The sequence below is a fragment of the Styela clava genome, chromosome 5 (genome assembly GCF_964204865.1).
Source record: "Styela clava chromosome 5, kaStyClav1.hap1.2, whole genome shotgun sequence".
NCBI lineage: Eukaryota > Metazoa > Chordata > Ascidiacea > Stolidobranchia > Styelidae > Styela > Styela clava.
The window spans coordinates 14,694,684-14,714,913 of NC_135254.1; the positions used below are offsets into that span (position 1 = coordinate 14,694,684).

Below are 20,230 nucleotides of genomic sequence, written 5' to 3' on the forward strand. Positions count from 1 at the left end.
AGTTTACTTCTGTCAAACAGATTTTTATTCAGAAATGTTTTTACACATGAAGAAAAAAGCAAGGCAAATTTTACAGCATAATTTTCAAGTCTTTATAAATAACATATAATACATGAAAGGCTTCTGGGGAAAATAGTCAATATATATCTTTCCCGTGTCGAGTGGATAATGATACAATGATATATTGGAGGAACTCACAAACTTATAGTTAGTCATTGCTAATATTGATAACACACTTGGCGAACTATTTCAGTAAGTTTTTGCAGATAAACGATATCCAGCATCGTCCGGCATTTTTCATAGCTAAATAATGATTTTACAATCTGGTAAGGCAAGTTCACCATTCATACAAGGTGTAAAATTATGTAGGCTATGCTCAAACAGATATATCCGTGCAAACTTTTAATCTTTTCCGTCAACAAGGGCCGAGTCGCGTCTACTTAAACCGAGTCTCGTTCTGGCGATAAAATAAAAACACCTCACTTTTACAAGAGTTCGTATACCGTATTTGTGTGTTATTACTTTTGTAAATACAAACGCATTGACTCTCCAAGGAATAACAGAAATATGGCCAGGCAAACGAACGTAATTTCTGTCCACCAATATCCTTCTCAAAGATACAAATAATATGTAGTGCGTTAAAATTTCCATAAAATGTGAACTGTGTGAATTTTTTATATTCGTCGCAGGAAACCCGGCAAAACACCTGGGATATGGTCGGGTATAGGTTGTGCTGTCCAATGTAATCTTTTATTACCTGTGAGTGGCATTGCTACTGTATATAGAAATCAAAAGTAAATATTGTTCAAGCTTAAAGCTTCTCCAAAATATGAGTTAAATTCAAGATTCGAACAATAGATCATATAGTAGAAGTTGTGTGAATGTGTTGATTGAGGAAATCTGAAGAATTGTTTGGAGCATGAAAGCTGCACGAGTCGCTTTCGGTCATTTTTTCAAGCTGTATTTTTCTTATTTTTAGAAGATGCTTTTGGAATGACTTTGCGTGATATGTAGTAATCATATAATTCAACCAAATATCCCTGATCTCCATAGTGTTGCTTGTAACTTGGAAATTTCTCGTATGCCCATTGAAAAAAGTCTTTCAAATGATTGCCTGTTGTGAAATGGGTTTGTGATTGCGCTAAGAATCCTCCATATAGTCTGGAAAGATATCGTTGATCACCATACGTTTTTCTGTATGAAGGCTTTGTTTTGTATAACCAGGAGAAAAAATTCTTGAGTGTTTTCGTGCCAATTTTAACAGACGGAGCCGTAACGGTCGGATAAAAGTCTTTTGGTCTGCAAGTACCTGGCCGACCTCCTTTGACACCAAAACTGCGAACGGCCATGGATTCACCTGTATATAAGACAAAAGTGAGATTTGAAGCAAACCATGAGTTTTTTTTTATAGAAAATTAGTAATACTCTATATCAGGGTGGTCCAAGGTTGCGAGGTTGGAGGGCCGCAAAAACTTTTGAGGAGGTCTCGCGGGCTGCAGTCGGAGAAAACCCAAAAGTGATCAAAACATCGCGAGTTTACTCAATTGAAATATATTCAAGAATGAGAGTTCATCGCAGATATTACTTGAAAACACACCAAAAAAATGTGGTTTAACGTTGTTATGGGTAAGGAAATACTTTTCCGCCCAGTTCACTTCGGTCACCTTCTTTCTACGCTCTTTGTATATATGATGATTTTTTTACTTGTAGCGTGAGCAGGCCTAGTGCTACCGTCGAAAAACAGCCAAGTCCGTCTAAGTTGGGACCTCGGACCCAGATAAACAAAAACTGTATCGCGCGGCGCTAAGTCAGCTCTACGGTTCGTCACTGCTGTCACATGGTCAACGCTTGAAAATAGAGGAGTGTTTTGACTAAAATAAAGGCACAAACACTTCAAATGAGGAGTTACTTGACGCGAGCTCATCTCATACAAATATCTGTCAATGGCTTAGTATGGTAAGCTAAAATTGTTCTGCGGGCCGCACGGAATGGGTCGGCGGGCCGCAGTTTGAACCACCCTGTTCTATATGATATGTCGAAATATTTTGTAACGAAAATGCTCTTCTAGAAACCGCAGGAGCAGAAAAAATGGAATTTACTTTTTATATATCCATGTGTAAAATAAGCTGTTTGGAAAGGTAAAATTATAGGTAATTTGCCCTGCATGTAAATAAGTCTTGTTGACGTTCTTCTACTTTCTATAATTGCATTTTGTATTGCAAATAATTACAAATCAGTCTCACTTAGTGGGAATTCTTATGAAATTAAAAATTAATACATTACCTTTTTTAGCAATTTCTATTAGCATTTTCATTCCTAAATCTTGTCTCAGTAAGTTGTGACTTGTAATCAACACTTTTCCAATAAAATCACGAGGAATAAATCGAATCTAAAAGTAATATTTTAAATTAGAAACGAATCAAAGCGCTGTGGGAAATCGAGTATATTCTCATTATAAAACCATGACTTACCGTGACATTTGATAAAGGTGGTAAAATGATCGTGTTTCTCCAATCTCCCACTAAAGCAAAACCTTTTCCATTGTAAGGCATATATTTTCTACGCCTTACGCCGACCTTTTTCATTGCGAAAACCTTCGGTAGAGATGCTCCTGTAACATAAATCAGATGTGAAATCATATGCAAAAATAGAGTATTTTGGAAACTCAATATTTAAGGAATTTAATAAAAGCGATTTGCTGTCGAATCAAATAATATCAGAAAAACAACAAAGAAAGAAATAAAACGAAGTAGAAAATATCCTGTATGGCCCATTCTCTTCTTCTTGATTTTGGGAATCCTTTTTACAAAACGCACAAGCGTAAATACATAAAGCTTCTTATAAGCAATACTTTTTTTAAGCGAAGCGATAGAAACGCGAATTTCTAACGATCGAGTGATTGAAATCTATACGACTATACCTTCTCCATAATCACTGAAAGTTAAGAAGGAATAGGTGGAATAAAAGATGAGGAAGATGTGAGAAAAAGGGAACGGAACTAGTATAAACAAAAAACTTACTTGGAGCGAAGGGTCTTAAGTTCCTACAGAAACTTCCTTTTTGATCAACCATACGATGACCACCACCGACCGTCAGTATTGAAATTGGTCCTCTGTATTCGTTGTAGCTAATAATCTGTTGAAATGAACAAACAGTTCTTAAACAATATACACCATGTGATGAAAAACCGCTAGTAAGCTCTTGTGTCAATATAACTAACCTGAAACGGATTGCCTTGTATTGAAAGAGTGTGCGCGCTCGAAGAATCTGAGTTGAGGAGAGTCCACTCCTGCACTCCATCCAAAGGAATTTTGTGTCTGAAATATCAATACAAATGTTATCATCTACTAAAACTACATATAAATACACTGGTCAACACGACCAATGAAGCATTTGTTGAAACTTGTAATTTGTGAAATTGAATATATATCATCAAATGATGATATTATCAATACCGGCTAAAATGAACGCGATATAGCTCAATGCCTGCCAAGCTATATATTTATATATGTATATTGTCGTTTTATCTCACTTATTTTTATGTATAAAACTGGGTCATTGGAACTGGAAAAGTTATTTTAATCAAAATTTTTTTTTTAAATAAATATTTTCAAAACTAATATAAATAATATTTTCAAACCTTCTTACTTATACATGCACTACTTACCCTATTGCACGTTTTGATATTGAAATAAACTTTTCTCTATTTAGCAAATTGTTGCTAGCTGCCTCAACCACAAATTTTCCAACAATAGATGTTTCCATAACATTTCTTAAATCTGTCATCTTCCTTGACCTAGTTGGTAACACTATAGGAGTGTTTTCTTCCAAGGTTGCACCAACAAACATTGACTTTCTATAATTTGATTTACTTGATCTGATAACTTCCAAATTTGCGAGAAGTCCGCGAAATCGGATGTGGCCAGTCAATGCCGAATTATGCATGGAAAGAGGGTTTGACTCAATCTGTAGAATAAATATCACAATTCGTAATCAAAGTGCAGAAAGGGAAAACAACATAGGGTGGGCAATGTCAGCAAAATTTAACGACTTACATCCTTTAGTATATTGTCAACTCGCACTACGAGAATGTAGAGAGATCGTATATTCTCTACACAAGCGTTTCTCAAACTGTGTTCCGCGGAAGAGTGATCGAAATTGTGACTAAATTGGTTGTCATGGCGGTCGTACTTTGGCGACTCTGGGTTGTAAATTTGTAAACTGGCGACAAATAGGCGAACAGGCCTTGTGTCAGCCTGGAAAGCATGTCGTTTTCTTTAACCGTTTGATATTGTCCACTGTCGTCCTAACTTTTCAATTGTCAAGTTTGCACCCATCAATTTTACCTTCTAATTTCTTGAGAGTTCCGCGAAGCGAGAAAAAAAGCGTAGATGTTCCGGGGCAAACATATTTGAGAAACGCTGCTCTATACAATCTCAATAAATTGCGTTAGCAATGTCATATATATATATCGTGTTATCGAATGAAATATCGCCTTCAAATATTACTTGGCTCAATTTTGCCAAATGGCTTATTAATATTTTATATATAGCTGAATCAACTAGTGTATTTTATGAATTTCTTTGTTATATTTTGCTTGGATATTTGTAAACTTTTAAAATTGTTGAAAAAAAAACGTCCAGCCGATTAGTTTTATAACACTGATGTAAATCAAAATTACCTTGTAATTTCCGGGCACGTCACATCGGATCAACCAATCAGCGGTCCCTCCTTGAGCAATGACTGTCTGTCCATGCTGAAGTTCTCGTGGATGCTCTAAATAAATTCCATCTCTAGCAATCTCATGTACTACACATGGAACTCCAGTTTCTGTTCTAGGAAGACTAATCTCCAATACATGTATCCCACCAGCGTTTGCCATTCTGATGAAAAAAAATTGGCTGATGAATACAATATTGCCACTAGTGTTGGTAAAGTCTTACTACAGCATTAAATCATTGCATGATAGAGCTACGTCGAATCAAAGTATTTATCATTCAACGTATCTTGTGGAATATCCGTTCTCGGCATTCATCACAACCAAAATGTTTAAAAAAGATAAGATTTTACAGATAGAAAAGGGCGGAAAATATATCGCATAACGATATTGTTGCCATAAAATTTTTGCGTTTATTTCCCAGTTGTGTTTCGTTTTATATACGACAAATATACGAAGCAATATGAATTAAGACTGAAACGACTTAAAATCAGCCATGAGTCTGTTAAGAATAATAACTTTGACTCACTATTGTTCCTGATTCTCACTAAATAAACATCGGTACCAGTAAGGCCATAACTGAGCACCAGGGTTAGCGAAAAGAGCGGTGGACTACACTAGCCGGTCGGAATACCACGTGATGTCGCAATATACGTAACACCAGCGAAATCTATGCTGAATTATCGATCCCTAAAGGTCTCGGCAAAGATTTGAAATGTAGGTTGCGGTAAAAGGCAATTTAAAAAAAAAAATACATTTCGTGTCCAATAATGCTAACAATTATCTCTACGAGATTCATGATTCATTTGTTATTGGCAATTTATTTTCCGTGATAAATATTTAAAATTATATGTCATTGGGTCTATAATCTTTTTGAAAAACAAAGATCTGCAAAAATAAACTTTATGCAGTAAAACTATGCATTATTTTTCACATTTTTGGTAAATCGTGTTTATAAGTTCTCTACCTCAGGCAATAACTCACTAACTTCGCGTGCAAAGCGAATCTATTAACAAACGAACAATCAATTTCTCGATCTATTATAATTTTTCGTGTTAACTTTGATTGAAATTTTTTGATCACAAATATTCGATTTATTTTTATGCAATTTACTTATGGAACGGAATAATTCAAGTCGTTGTAAATATGGTAAGTTAATTCGTCAAATCGCTGAGTATTTTTGTTTACATACATTATTAATTGCAAACGATTTTTTTTTGCAGAATTACAATAAATACATGTTCTTCGAAATAGATTATGGAATCACATGCTATGTCGTGGATAAAACAAAAATCCGATTTATGGAAAAAGAAATTTTTTATTATTAGAATTTTATAGTAATAATAAGAGTATATATTGGTTTCAGATTACTGAAATTTATTTTTTGTAATCCTGTTGCTCTAAAAATATTGGTGGTTGCTAAAGTCTGCTCTCAAAACCATTTTGGGTTTTATTCTTTTGTTTTTGAATATTTGAATTATTATGTTAGTGTTATGTTACCGGATAAACACTTTTTTGGCGACTCAACAAATTATTCGCTTGTTTATCGCCTAATCAACATTTTTTTCTTCACGTTTATACATGATATGAGACATCTCTGTCGATTTGCAAGTTTTGAGAGTGACACAAAGTCATCATTATCTTTTATAGTTTGATAACATCAAACTTTGTTTAAATTCACATATGAATATGCTGCTTTGAATACCAGTTGGGACCATGAACGATCAATTTCCAACTTTGATTGAACAAAATGATGTTGATGATATCGGCCATGCGAAAATGATTTGCTATTTCAAGAATTCGTAAACGACAAACAATTATTTGAAAACATACAATTATTTGAAACATAGAAATGGCAAGAAATATAACATAGAAATTTTTAGTTGATGGTTGTTTAATATAAGTCAATTGATAAATATACTAATAAATTTTAGTGATTGGATTTACAACGAACCTGAATCTCATTGTTTTTCCTGACTCTATCCGAATGCGGGGTTGGAGTTGACCATTTGTTGTAAAAAATTGCACGTGATTATCTTTCTTTGTTAACCAGTTTTCAAGTGTTTCGCCACCGCGAAGTTCTTCAAGATTTCTGGAAAATATCACAATCATTAGTTTAAAATAATATGTTTATTCGATAAGGTTGGATCATCAAAAGTAAATATGAGTATTTACTTATTTCATGGCTCTATTGATTTAAATTTAATCAAATTTCACATTATAATTACCGGGAACCATCATGCTCTAGTATCAGCTACTAGTAATCCTTGGTTGCGCCTATAGAATGTTTTAAAAACACGAAAAAAGTTTCTTACCTGAATTTTCCAGCATCGCGTATCCTTTTCTGTATTCTCACAAATGAAAATCCGTCGTCTGCGGTTTTATACAACATGGTTGGTTGAAATAGAAGTTGAATTTCATGATCACAATTATTTGGACAAGAGTAGGAAGATATCGGGTTTGTTGTGACCGGGTCTTCTACAACAATCATTCCAGACATTCCGCTCAATGTCTATAGAACGTATTATTATTTTATATACAAAGAGATGGGAAAAGTTGGGAACTCAAAAACATATATGAAATGGAAATGAGGATAGTATTTCATACTTATCACAATCAAAATGAAACCAACAAAACACTCATTCTATTCATTATTTCAGTGTCGCAAAATCATCTTTGAACATACCCATCCCAACCAAATTTAAATGTGCAACGGTAGTCAGAGATGTATTCATCTGCATTTATATGACGTTGCAATTGCTTCTTATGGATGAGGCCAATTTAATTCGAAATGCAATCAATGGTGGGATTTGAGAGGATCGTATGGATTCTAGCGAACCCGTTCTTTGAATGTCTCTATTGTGAGCGATCCTGTTCTCTTGTTAGACGTTCGATTACCACAGCTTACAACTAGTGTCTTATTGGGCGTTAAAAAAAATTTATGTATCAGATTTATGTAAAGCGTGCCATGCTTAATGCACCTTATGTGTGACATACATATATTTTTAAAATGATGGAGCCCGTGTTTTTGAGTTAGGCACCCTATTCCTCATTCACATGCTTACAAGTCATGTTTTTATGCGATAGAGCAAAACTATGTTTTATATACCTGGAACATTGTAGATCCATGTACATTCGGATGATACCAAAAAGTCCCAGCTGGGTGTTTGCAACCAATCTTGAACTTGTAGGACTTTATTTGACCTGGGTTCACTCGAATCATGGCATCGTTATCCTGAAAAATAATATTTTAAAATTGTTTTAACTGCATTTGCTATTGTTAACTATGACGTCAATCATACATATTTTATTGAAGGCGATATCGAACAACAATAAAAGTTGAATAAAATAATAACCATATTGTTTTTTATTAAAATTGTTTATAAAGATTGAGTGGGATGTGATTTTTTAATGACAGTACGTCGGCCTAACTATTTTGATAGAGATACTTAATTATCTATTCTCATACTGCGAGAATTGGCCAAACACGTGGGTGTGTATATTCCAATGAGAGTAGTACAAAATAAATCAAAAATTAATTAAGTGATGAATGGTAGTTGACTCGATGTCATCGGGAAAAGTCGAATTCGGAACAATTTAAGTAATTAATGTCAGACCATCAAATACGCTTTTGTTGCGTGTTCATGGGCTTTTCATTACTCGACGTGACAAAAAGAAATGAACGTGTGAGGTTTAGACGTGGTCGGTTACAGACATCATTACGGTTACATTGGATAAACAAGGGTCGAACACGAATGATATCAGTAAAGTTAAACTTGATAGATTCCTCTGCGCCAAATGAATGGCAACTAGAGGTAAGTACAAAGATAAAATATCGAAGAGGCCCCAATTCACCTCCTTGGTAGAGTACAGTCTTTGATTATATTACAAACATTGCAATATGGAACAAGATAATCTATTGCCAATTTCCTATTAACGCAAAGTTCAGAAAGTCGTAGTTTAGAACGTCGAAGGAAGATTCTAAAATAATACCCTTGAGGGTTTATTTTGCATTCATATATAAATTATATAAAAAAGATAAAATTTTCGAATTTTTCGCGTGATGGTTAGGTGATTCATACTTGTGATCTTTGACATCTTAACATTTTGAAATAATAATTTCCCAGGAATCACAGACCTGCATGACCTGCATTAAATGTTTCGTGTGCAAATACGGGCTCGATTCCAAAATTTCCAACATAGCATAACGAAAATGAATAGATTTAATAATTAAATAGAGCAGATGTATGATATATTTTAACGTGTAATTTATATCTGGTTTAAACTATTTCCCCACCAAACCAACCAAAGGTAGGTTATATGCCTAAGATTTGGGGTCTCTTCGAAAACATAGAAGACCCATAAATGAAACTTTTCCAAAACTCTTACTTGAAATGAAAACGTAAAACATCACATAAAAACACTACCACATACAAGAACTTTGCGTAAAATAACTGTCGTATTTAAATGCTACATATCTATACTAAATTAGTAAAAACTTAAAATATAATTTTCGATCATTTTATTTCATTAAAGACCGGTCTATTTTGTGGAAAATGCATACTATATGTAGTATAATCGAAATGTGTAGTATTTTAAATACAACTGACAAGAATAAATAGTACAGCAATACATTCCGTGCATTTGTTGAGTCTTCAAAATGATTACTATATATGTCGAACAGTATAACACTAATATCTGAAATACGAGACATATGTATTGTCATCGGAATGCGCGTATCCATAACAAGAAAGCCCATATAGTAAACAATGCATCGCACAATTGATTCGTTGTTTCTGTGATTTGAAATAAAAATTATCATCGTAAACCAGAATTGGTTACCGACACTAAAATTGTTCTTTCGATACATCTTATTCATTTATTGTAGACTAGATTCCAATTAAATATTTTCGTCTCGCCTCTAGCTGATTATACACCACAAAACAATTTACTCCGCAGGTTAAGTTTGCAGTAAATCTATTCAATATATAAATTATCTACGTAATGAATAACTCCAAACCGGATGTGCTTTGGCCAAAATTGATTTAATAACAGTTTCGAATGCTTTCAACATAAAGCATGTTCTTGTCAGGCGTGTTTTTGTCAAAAATCACATTTGACTTCTGTATATTTGATTGGTTGAAGATTCCTCGAAAAAATGTGGAATTGTGTATGATAATTAAATACCCAAATGATATCGTGACAAATTTTCATGGTCAATTTAAGATTTTCATTTCCTAAAACAATACAAATTTAAAATTATGAAGCAATGTCGGAAGATAGAGATATGAAGGTCGTTTTATAATTGTGACTTTGGACCTTTTTTGGTCAGGAATGCCAAAAAATTTAAATTAGACAATTTTTTGAAATAAATTTGACAATTTGAAATGAATAATATATTACTGATGATTTATCAATAAAATATGTATCATTTTGACGATACTTCAAGTGATAAATAATATACTTTTATCATTATTTTTATTTTGCCACTAGCCTATCCTATTGAAATGATATATTGACATAATACTGACCGATGTTTAATAAACAAGTGTATCTCATTAATGCGGAAATATAGCTTTGTGAAGATTTACTAGGCTTGCATGCTTTGAAACGAAAGCAGCATAATAATATCTTATGTTCACTAATTACAAAAAAATATATTTTACAAGTTAACAAATACATTATTATTAACCATGCAATTTTAACTATTTTTTTATTGCTTGTTACATGAACCGACAAATGTCCAGCAATTACGTTACCTTTTTACGTGAATGCGGAAAAATACCAAAATTAAACCGGAAGGGCCGAAAGATTGTGATCGTTATTGACAGGTGTGAAATTTGTCACGACTTTTCTAAATTGAGCTTTTGTTATTACCGAAACAATAATGTTTTCCGCTTTTTGACATTTGCAAAATAGAGAGATTTGGGTATTAATCTTTATTACGAAATCCGGGCGAGATTTAAAAAAATAGCATTCTCCAACACGACAACCCTAAATTTGATAACTGTTCGATACCAAACTAATCAAATCAACAATTATAGATTAGTAGATTTTATGGCAAGTTAGAATCAAATATTCCATGAAACGATTACTTCATATTATTAACCTTAAAAAAGTACTAAATACACCGACCGACCTCTGTTAAAATTAAAAAGTCCAGCCAAAACTAACACTGAAAATCGATATTTTAGTGACACTTGGCGCCAAATGTATACACAATATTTCCATGATATTATTATTATCAGCCGAGCCTAGGAAACGGTATGATTTTTACTTGAGATAATGATCCTTTAATTACGTAAATTGGCAATGGCAAGGCGTATAGGAGCTATTATATATTTTTAAATTATTTTCAAAAAACCCAATAAAATTTTTGCATATACATTTCTCGCCATTGCTTGATAAACGTCTTCACTTTCATAATCGTGACGTCTTATTACGTTTATAGATCACGCACGGCATAAGACAAATGTACGGAGGTATATTATTATTGAAAGATCATTGATTATATGTTGGGCATCAGATGAATAGGTAATTACTTACTATGCTTTAAAAATTGAACATTGTTAAATTATCTAAACGTTTCAACGGCGTGATTTGATGCGTATGTTGCATATCTGAACGAATCAAAGATGCCCACTGCAAGGTTGAATTTTCAAATATATATACTGCATTTATAATTTTGGTAATTGCGAATGTATGGTAAATTAAAAGGGCTGATGCTATAATGGAAATGGTAATGCCAATGGCGCTCTAGAAGTGTGTGTATCAATATGGAGGTAACTAATTTTGTTCGCCTACTTTACATGAAGTTGTGTAAAGGGACGAAAGCCTGTGGGCGTAGGGTATATTCACTGGGCTAACACATACAGTCCCCGAACTCGTAATAGAACCAAAATATAGAAAATCGAAATAATATTATGACCCAACCTTCACCTGGTATACACACACTACACGAGTACCATGCCAATTAAATATATGATTTTGATTTTAAAGCAATTTTGTATTTAAAAATTCTTGAGCCCGAAATATATGTTCAAACATCTATGTGAGGTATGAATAGCAGTTTCTGAATCACGACATATTTTGAAAAAAGGAAATCACAAATGCCGATCTTGAATTCCATTATTGGTTGAATTCACGCAATTAACAAAACTCGTGAAGCTTTCGAATTTGAATCAAATTAACTATGACTCAGATAGGCAGACCATGGGTTGGCTTACCTAAAGCCCAGATTTCAAATGCGAGATTATTATTAATCAAAAACCAGACTTTTGCTTAGCTATAGATAATTCATAATCCGTTTTGAGAAAAGCTACAACATGAAAAAAAAAATTACAAAACTTTTATTACAATACATTTTCTAGTATTATCATGTTCTTACCTCAGGCGATACATGAAGTCCATGTAAAAATATATTTGTTGAGTTGGCAAATTTCAGCAGCTTATTCGAGTTTTCAGGTGCGTTTTTCCCCAATTTGTTGATCTGTGAAACGAGATCAGTTCATTTTATCATATTTTATATATTATAATTGTGAATAATATACAATTTTACATGTTATTTAAATGAGCATTCGTTTAATGATTTTACAATTTAAATAGCGAATAATATTTTTTAACTCAGTATTGTCATCATAGATGTTTTTTACAGGACGAAATACCATACCACTTCCCTCGCCCGAGTTATGAAAATTCAAGGCAATATCAAACCATTATAATCGTGAATTTGCCAAAAAAAATATTTGATGCTTTGTATGAGCATAATAGTTTACTCGCCCAGAGCCTTGTTCGGAACGGGAGTGCCCATTTTGGTATTAGAAGTACAATTGAATATGAAATAGATGAAGAAAAATTTACAATCCTACCAAGTTAACAGTTACAGTATCTCCTGCTTTAACTCTCCACGTCGGTCCACCTATCTGACCATTGTAAGTTCTTCTCCAGAGATTTAGCCAACCACCCAATGTTATTCTTGACATTTGTACTTTCAAATTTACTTCAAGATTATGATTTTTTGACACCAATTGTGTCGGATATTGAAGCTCCTCATTTGCTATAAAATAAAAAAATGATTTTTTGCTTTAATTACTCAAACTTATGGTAAAAATCGGTTTAATAACTTGGAAAAGTAATAGTGTGCAAAATTCTAGTTGAGTTGTGATTAGAACGATGTGTGTTATCTAGAAATGAACAAAATTAAGGCTAATGATGAGTCTCACTGAAACAGTAAACAACTTGAGTATTATGATGGCATTCGTGGTAAACCTGTCTTGTAAACAAATTTCATTATTGTTATGCCAAGCCGAAGTTGAGGTAACAGATTAGAAATTTAGAGTTCAAGTCTAGTATCTACGGGATTAGTGAAGCCCATATCAAAACATTCTTAACTCTTGGGGGTGCTTTTAGACAAGAAGTCCATATCACTCTCTCTAGTAGTTGCCTTCCATGATTGGAGACTTTTAAAACCCCCCAATGATCCAAACACCTATTATACAATATACATGCCTACGGAAATTGCATGATTAGCCGTACAATTAAAAATCCATATTTAGAACTTATAATTATGTCGTGTTTTCGACATTGTACTTAAAACCGCATACAAAGTATTTTCTACGTTATGTTTGAGAATTTAATAACGTAGCGTGCAGACAATTAGTCTTGCGTAGGATGCGAGACACTTACAAAGCGGATTAAGTATTAGATCATCAGAGTCAAAAATAAATATACTTCTGTTTTTCAAAATTAAATATATTAGTGATACATTGGAAAAAAAATTGATGAAAGTCTCTTTACCCACTTATATATTTTTCATTGGTATTTACGTATTTTCTCCTAAAACATATGTAAGAAATCTAATCCAAATCTGATTTTTCTGCATAATCGTCGAGACTGTTCTAAAATATATCGGAGGTGAATTAAAAATACGATCGATCCATAGGGCAGTTATAGTTAAGGAACAAATTTTTGGATTTATTAAACCATCGTTCAGATTAAACTGCGCAATAAGGTACATGATCTTCTGAAGCGAAGTTAATTTGATGGAAAATATAATAGCAAATAATAGTACAAAAAAAATGAAACATTTTCTTGCAAAATATATCATCTATGCTGATTGATAAACTTTATTTTTCAATTTTAATGTCATTCAGATTATTAAAGATTGGCGAATGATGGATTTTATCCGTTTTTGTAGTTGGATATTTTTTTTAACTGTGTATTCTGAAAATAAAACACAAGCCTGTCCGCATACCAAGAGTGCACACAGAATTACTAATTTTAACAAAATCGATCACGCCCTCACGATCGAAACGTAAACAAAAAACGATCATGTCTTCACGTTTTACAATACCATGATATACTAGTTTCGGGCTCGGATCAGCTATGAAATAATACACATCGGACGTTTGAATTTATGTTGTGAAAGTTTGTGGTCTTGTCTACAAATAGTTGCCTTAGCCTCAAACTTCTTATCGTGCATGTTTTGTCGTCCAGAATGCTATTTCAGTATAAACAGAGTATTATCTTACTTTAGGATTGTACAGGGCGTTGCCAGCGTGAAAAAATGTAGTAAATAACGTAATTTAATTTTCAAATTTGTATATTTCGCCTATAATTGAAAAGAAAAACCGAACAAAAATATAGTGATATTTGTTCTTAGTGTAAAAAAAATTAAAAATTCATAATTTATATGCTGTGGTTGAAATTTATAAATATATATATATTACTTTGAAATGTAGTTGACAGAAATGATATTCAGATATCAAAAGTTCAGAAATTCAAAATGAATCCTTTGTGTGACTAAAGTTTTTTTCGTAGTCAACCATTTGTAATTAATTTTGAGGGTTTTCAATAGTTTACTTCCGAAAATTCAAATCAACACCACAGAAAAATATATAATACATCAAACTATGCGTATACGGAAAGCCAAAGAAAAAATTTAACCGTATAATCTGTTTTGAATACAAATAACAAGAAACCAAAAACCGAAAAATATTTCGGTGAAATTTACCACATATATGGCAATTGGATAAAAATAAAATATATCATTCATTTCTTACGAAAGTATATAATCATCTGTGGTATCGATGTAGAATTTTATTCAAAAATCGAAGTTATGTATATATTGTTATATTTATAGATTATTGCGAATATATATTTCTAGCAAACTGAACCATACATGATATGGAACAAAGTTTATGTCAAGACTTCTTGATTAATCACTTCCGAAAGTATTTAGTATTTCGAAGTATCGATAACCAGAATCGAATTAAAAAGTATGATATTGTAGTCGGTCACTGCAGGATTTCTTCAAGTGAACGATTTCGAACCTATTGCGTAAAATGGCGCAACACTTTTCATTTCTCTGAAATGAAGTAAATGCTATCAAAATTCTAATTAGAATGAATGGGTCAAGATCAAGTGCGACGTGCGTACTTGATAAAGTGACCGGTCATTAGATTCATGTGATATATTAGTTACGGCATCGTCCACTTTGTATGATGACAAGGCATTTTCAGATCTATATTTTGGACTTGACAATATAAATGAGACCTCAACAATGATCAATGCATGACACCGGTATTTTCCCTGAATAGAATTGCACAAAGTTTAATGATCGCAAGATTATTGCCAATTTCAAGTACAAGAAAGCATGAGACCGTTAATTATAAGTCCAAAACATCGGAGATTTCAGATGCTCACATTTACATTTGACCAACGATGGAATGAAACCATTGTAGAGCTAAATTATACGACTAAACACGTAACTGGGTAACGTTCAATGTCTCCGTTTGACGTATGCGAATGATAGAGGTAGTAATAAATGAGGAACAATTTGTGAAGAAGCAAGTTATAATAGCAGGATACAGCCATCCTATTACACATACTGTACAACTTTTAATTAAGCATCACAGATCACACATTGACCTGCTTTTTGTAGGCAAAACAGTTCAAACATAACTGTACTCACTTTTGAATTCACATGGACTTGAGTTTTCACATTTTCGTTGTTCTATGGATAAAGCTGAAGTTGAAATAAAACAGACACAAACAAATAATATTTTCTTCGTATATTCCATTGGTGATATATTATTATTGACAATAAATAACTTTCTGAGAGTAAATAATAATAGCAGTATTTAAAAAATATCACGTTATCAATAAAATCGCTAACTGATAGTAAACTAACAAATTTTAATATACCTACTCAAAAAAGAGTGCTACATAAAACAATAAACATGGAAAATACGTTCCAACAAATAGTCGTTTTCTAAATCATGAAAAAAAACTTTTAAACCTGTTAAAAATAGTATAATATAAAACAACGAAAAAGGCCGACACAACAAAATCTCTGCTGAATCAGGTTGCGCTGATCGGACAATTTAAAATAAACATCAAAATGTTGAATTCGAATCGAAAGTTTACGAAAATTGAATCACGTATATTTCTTCTTAATCACTTATAGAACATTTGCATACTCCACTTGAAACATTTTTGCTATGACTAGCATCCTTTAAAAGATTTGCACACAATGTTCTCCGAACGAGAAGTACCGCCTGGAATTTTCTATGACTTCAAAAAACGACTAAAATGGCTATGGTCGCCGAACTACGGTTTCTGAATTTCGTGATATCAAACTGAAACAGCTTTATTTTTTTCTGATTTTATCGAAAATTTTGTAACCTGTTATGACCGGAAGATTTTATCTCCATCGTCGCCGATTAGGATGAACTCTGAAGTACAATATGATTTATCCCTGAGGCTGCGTTTTATATTAAGGGTAACTGATGTCATATTTATACATAACTAACATCCAAAAATTTACACTTGTTCCGGATATATTCTACGTAATATACTATTTATATAATCGGCACAGAAAGTTCCGCTTAAAGCTGCATATGATGAGATTGCAGTCTAAACATAAGCTTGAAATAAATGAAAAAGTTTCCCTCCCGCATTGAAACATATATTGTTGAATGTGGTGTATACCAGGGTTCCATTATATGCCCCCTATTTTTTCTCATGAATATATACGCATTTTGTATTATGTAACTTACTAAATTCGATTGTGGCCATGTGATCATATGATAATTTAGATCAGGGTCAGTAATTTTCACTATACTGTGACATTGTTGAACCTGATCAGTATCTAATTTTCAAATTTGATCGTTTTTCAAATCCTCGAATTCATATTTCTCTTATTATGCACATTTGGTGACATTGAAAAGGTCCATATTTTCTGGCAAAATCTTGACCAAAAAGTCATTTTTATTTCTACAACTTTTGCTTTGAGTAATTATCTCTCTGTGTGCGATGACTCTGCCTGCTTGTTTAAAATATAACACAATCTGTCATAGTTTTACACCTTGTTTCCGTTAACAAATAACCAAAATGGATACAGAAATACATTACACAACTTACGTCCAACCAAATTGATCTGAAACAGTTGACATTAAATAGTCACTCACTTAAAACCTGCCACATAACTAAAAAAAATTACACAATTATTTCTTTCGACATCTTGCCAAGAGGAAGTACTTTCCAATATAATTTATGGCCTAAGACGTGTTAAAAATCAGGCATCTGGTCACGTTTTTCTGTGCGCAATAATAAGTATTTCTATTGTTTCGAACAAACTGGCGATGTTATTTATCGATGTCACACTTGAACTCAACTTGTATTCATAATGTTGAAACTTGCGGACGAGAGACTTTTTAGAAAAATACAGTTAAAACCCCGGAATGTAGAAAATCCATTTTTTGTTGTTCTACACTTTTATTCCAAACAAAACACTTGAGAACGAATCACCTACTGATCCAAATAACATATTCTTTGTGAGAATAATTAAAAGTTAAATTTTCTTATTAAGACTCAACTTTATACAAGGCATTAGAGAGAAACGCCCTTTTCATTGACTCTTAATGTTAATACCAGTGCAAAAAGTCGTTTGTCATATACTCAACAGGAAATATTCATAAACTACAAGCTCAAATTATTAACGATCTCGCTCAAACAGGGCGTATTTAGAAATCTTCTGCATGATCTTATTCCAGTCACGAAATCTTGGGATTAAATCAAATTTTAGAGAAAAAAAGACATTAAGTATATATTTTTTCGTTTCTTACTACCGCCCGCAGCTAATTACAAGGATTATGGTGCAAATTAATTTAAGTGAGAATTTTACGTTGCCAAAAATATAATATGTCTGGTGTTGTCACGCAAACGAATTTTTGCGGCCACGTGACGATCTGAAGTATAATATAATATCTCTTATTATTAATGGTGAGCAATCTGGATATGTTTGCCGGTATAGGAAAAATATTGGTTTCACTTGAGAAAAGAAATAATTTGATTGGTAATTGATTTATAATAGAAACAGCTGTAAAATTATACTTGACTGCATAAATCGTCAGTTCCAAGAGTAACTAATGAAATATTACTGACAAAATATACTGACTGCTACCAATACTCAAACAAACTATTATATTTCAGAACTACAACTAACTGTTTGAACTTTTCTGACAAAGTACAATATATCACGTGATGTATTATAACACTCGATTCTCGGTGAAAGGTGGTTTATGATTGAAAGACATATGTAATTGGCATAAGATCAATATAAAATTAATACAAACAATTGAACACGGTACGGTAAACGATGAAAGATTGAATTATATCATATTTAATTGTGCATTGTGCATATATGTCAAGCATGTCTCGCGTTCCGATATCTCTGCTTATTAATTAATATGATAGATATTCACACGACAATGTTGATAAATGCACAGGCAACAAAACTCACTAATGAGGGGCAAAATGTCAATTTCATAATTCTTTTCTGTCTGTTTCACGTGATAGGCCAAAAAATTATTTTCTAGTACAGATCAATACAAAAAATTAAATGTGAGGCTCCCACTTACCAAAAGGTATTGATTGAACGTATATGAAGGATTTCATAAAATGTCTTAATATCAAATGCTGAATTAAAAACCTAGCTTGCTTGATTTGTAACCATTTTTTCTGAATGTGATAAATTCAGCTTTAATTAGGCTCATTTTTAGTGCCATAAATGAGTCTCAAAAATGCCATATCCTATTTGTCCACACATCTTCCCGCCAAAAATTGTATCAATACTCTAACTTTCTTCCGAAGTATTATATCTACCCTACTCCAGAGCATATCATGATTTCCACTTTATATGCCTATTCTGATCTTGTTTCTCACAAGATATATTTATTCCAACTAAGAATAGCGTGACAGTGGGACAGGTTTGAGGCATAGGGGACACGACATTCTGAGATAGTCCCCGCATTTTTCAAACACATGTCCGAGTCCGACTCGAACTAGCTCTGCTCTCTAGCATTCATTGTAAAAAGTTAAAATGGAGTAATACAGCCCTATACTGTAATATGTAATAATACTGTAAAATGGACTAATACAGACAACTACGCGAACTACGTCAATAGTTCGAGTTTGACAGAAATACAACACATTGTGGGTAAAATCGTCGCCTAGAAATGACATTGTTACACATGACAGGGAAGAAAAACGTCGTTTATCTGGAGAAAAAAAAAATTGCCAGTTTTTCATTGGGGTTATCGGGGTATTGAGGTCATTTTTGGGAATACTAGACTATTGAAAATAAAAGATAGTGTTCTGACAGACATAACAGCGCTAGATTCAGAGGATTGGTGGACAATACCGTTACGTTGTAAACTTCTTATGGTCAAAATCCACAAAAACATTAGATATAAATTTAGATTCAAATACGGGGTATATTTTTCTGGTTACATTAATCTTATCAAGTTTTAAAAACCCTTCGAAACAAAAAAAAATCTACAATTTTTTCCCCTCATATCTAAAGCTTTTTAAACAAATTTATGACGCGAATGTAGCGACTGTGTGTGCTGTTTACAATTGTTCGTTATCTGTTATGCCATCGGAAAGGTCAGAAACAGGTTTGTTACAATGACGTGAAATTGCTGAAATTTGTTGTCGTGCCCATAATTTTGCAATTTGAAGCTTTAGAATATATGAACTGTGAGACAATTGGTTGCCCTTCGTAATTTTTGTCGGATTAAAAAAAATGAATTCTAGACTGTTGTTGCGTTAATAAAAATTATTAATAGAAAAGAATCATTTTATTTCTTATGTTCGTTTAAGATTAACCAACAGATTTCCACACGAGAGCTGCAATTAATAACTAAACTTTGATGAAATCCTTGATCCCAGTCGTATGAGTTTATAAATTATGCTATTTCTATTTTTTTTACTAATAGTTGTTAGCCCATGCTCTTTATGGCATGCCAATCACTTCGGAATGACATCCTATGTGTGCTGATGGCCTTGCCTTGACATAAACTTTTTACATATAACTTGGCTGCTTTTATAGAACTTTGTTCATATCAGAGGTAAAAGTCTCAACATAATGATAGATTTGCTTTCCATTCAATTTTTTCAGAAGGAATTAGAATAATATTTCATTGATTGTTTGCAGTTGTAACAAAGTAA

General features: G+C 32.8%; 1 protein-coding gene across 1 annotated transcript; it reads right to left on the bottom strand.

Annotated features, from left to right (window-relative positions):
- LOC120344568 (uncharacterized) lies at nt 1-15,819 on the bottom strand. Its single transcript, XM_039413850.2, has 13 exons — nt 15,690-15,819; nt 12,586-12,773; nt 12,105-12,206; nt 7,827-7,952; nt 7,033-7,229; nt 6,672-6,809; nt 4,682-4,883; nt 3,668-3,966; nt 3,221-3,317; nt 3,021-3,135; nt 2,472-2,611; nt 2,284-2,389; nt 1-1,357 (listed from the first exon to the last, which is right to left on the bottom strand). The coding sequence occupies exons 1-13, from the start codon at nt 15,796-15,798 to the stop codon at nt 954-956; spliced, it is 2,223 nt and encodes a 740-aa protein (XP_039269784.2). The 5' UTR covers nt 15,799-15,819; the 3' UTR covers nt 1-953.
- Nucleotides 15,820-20,230: the final 4,411 nt, after the last annotated feature.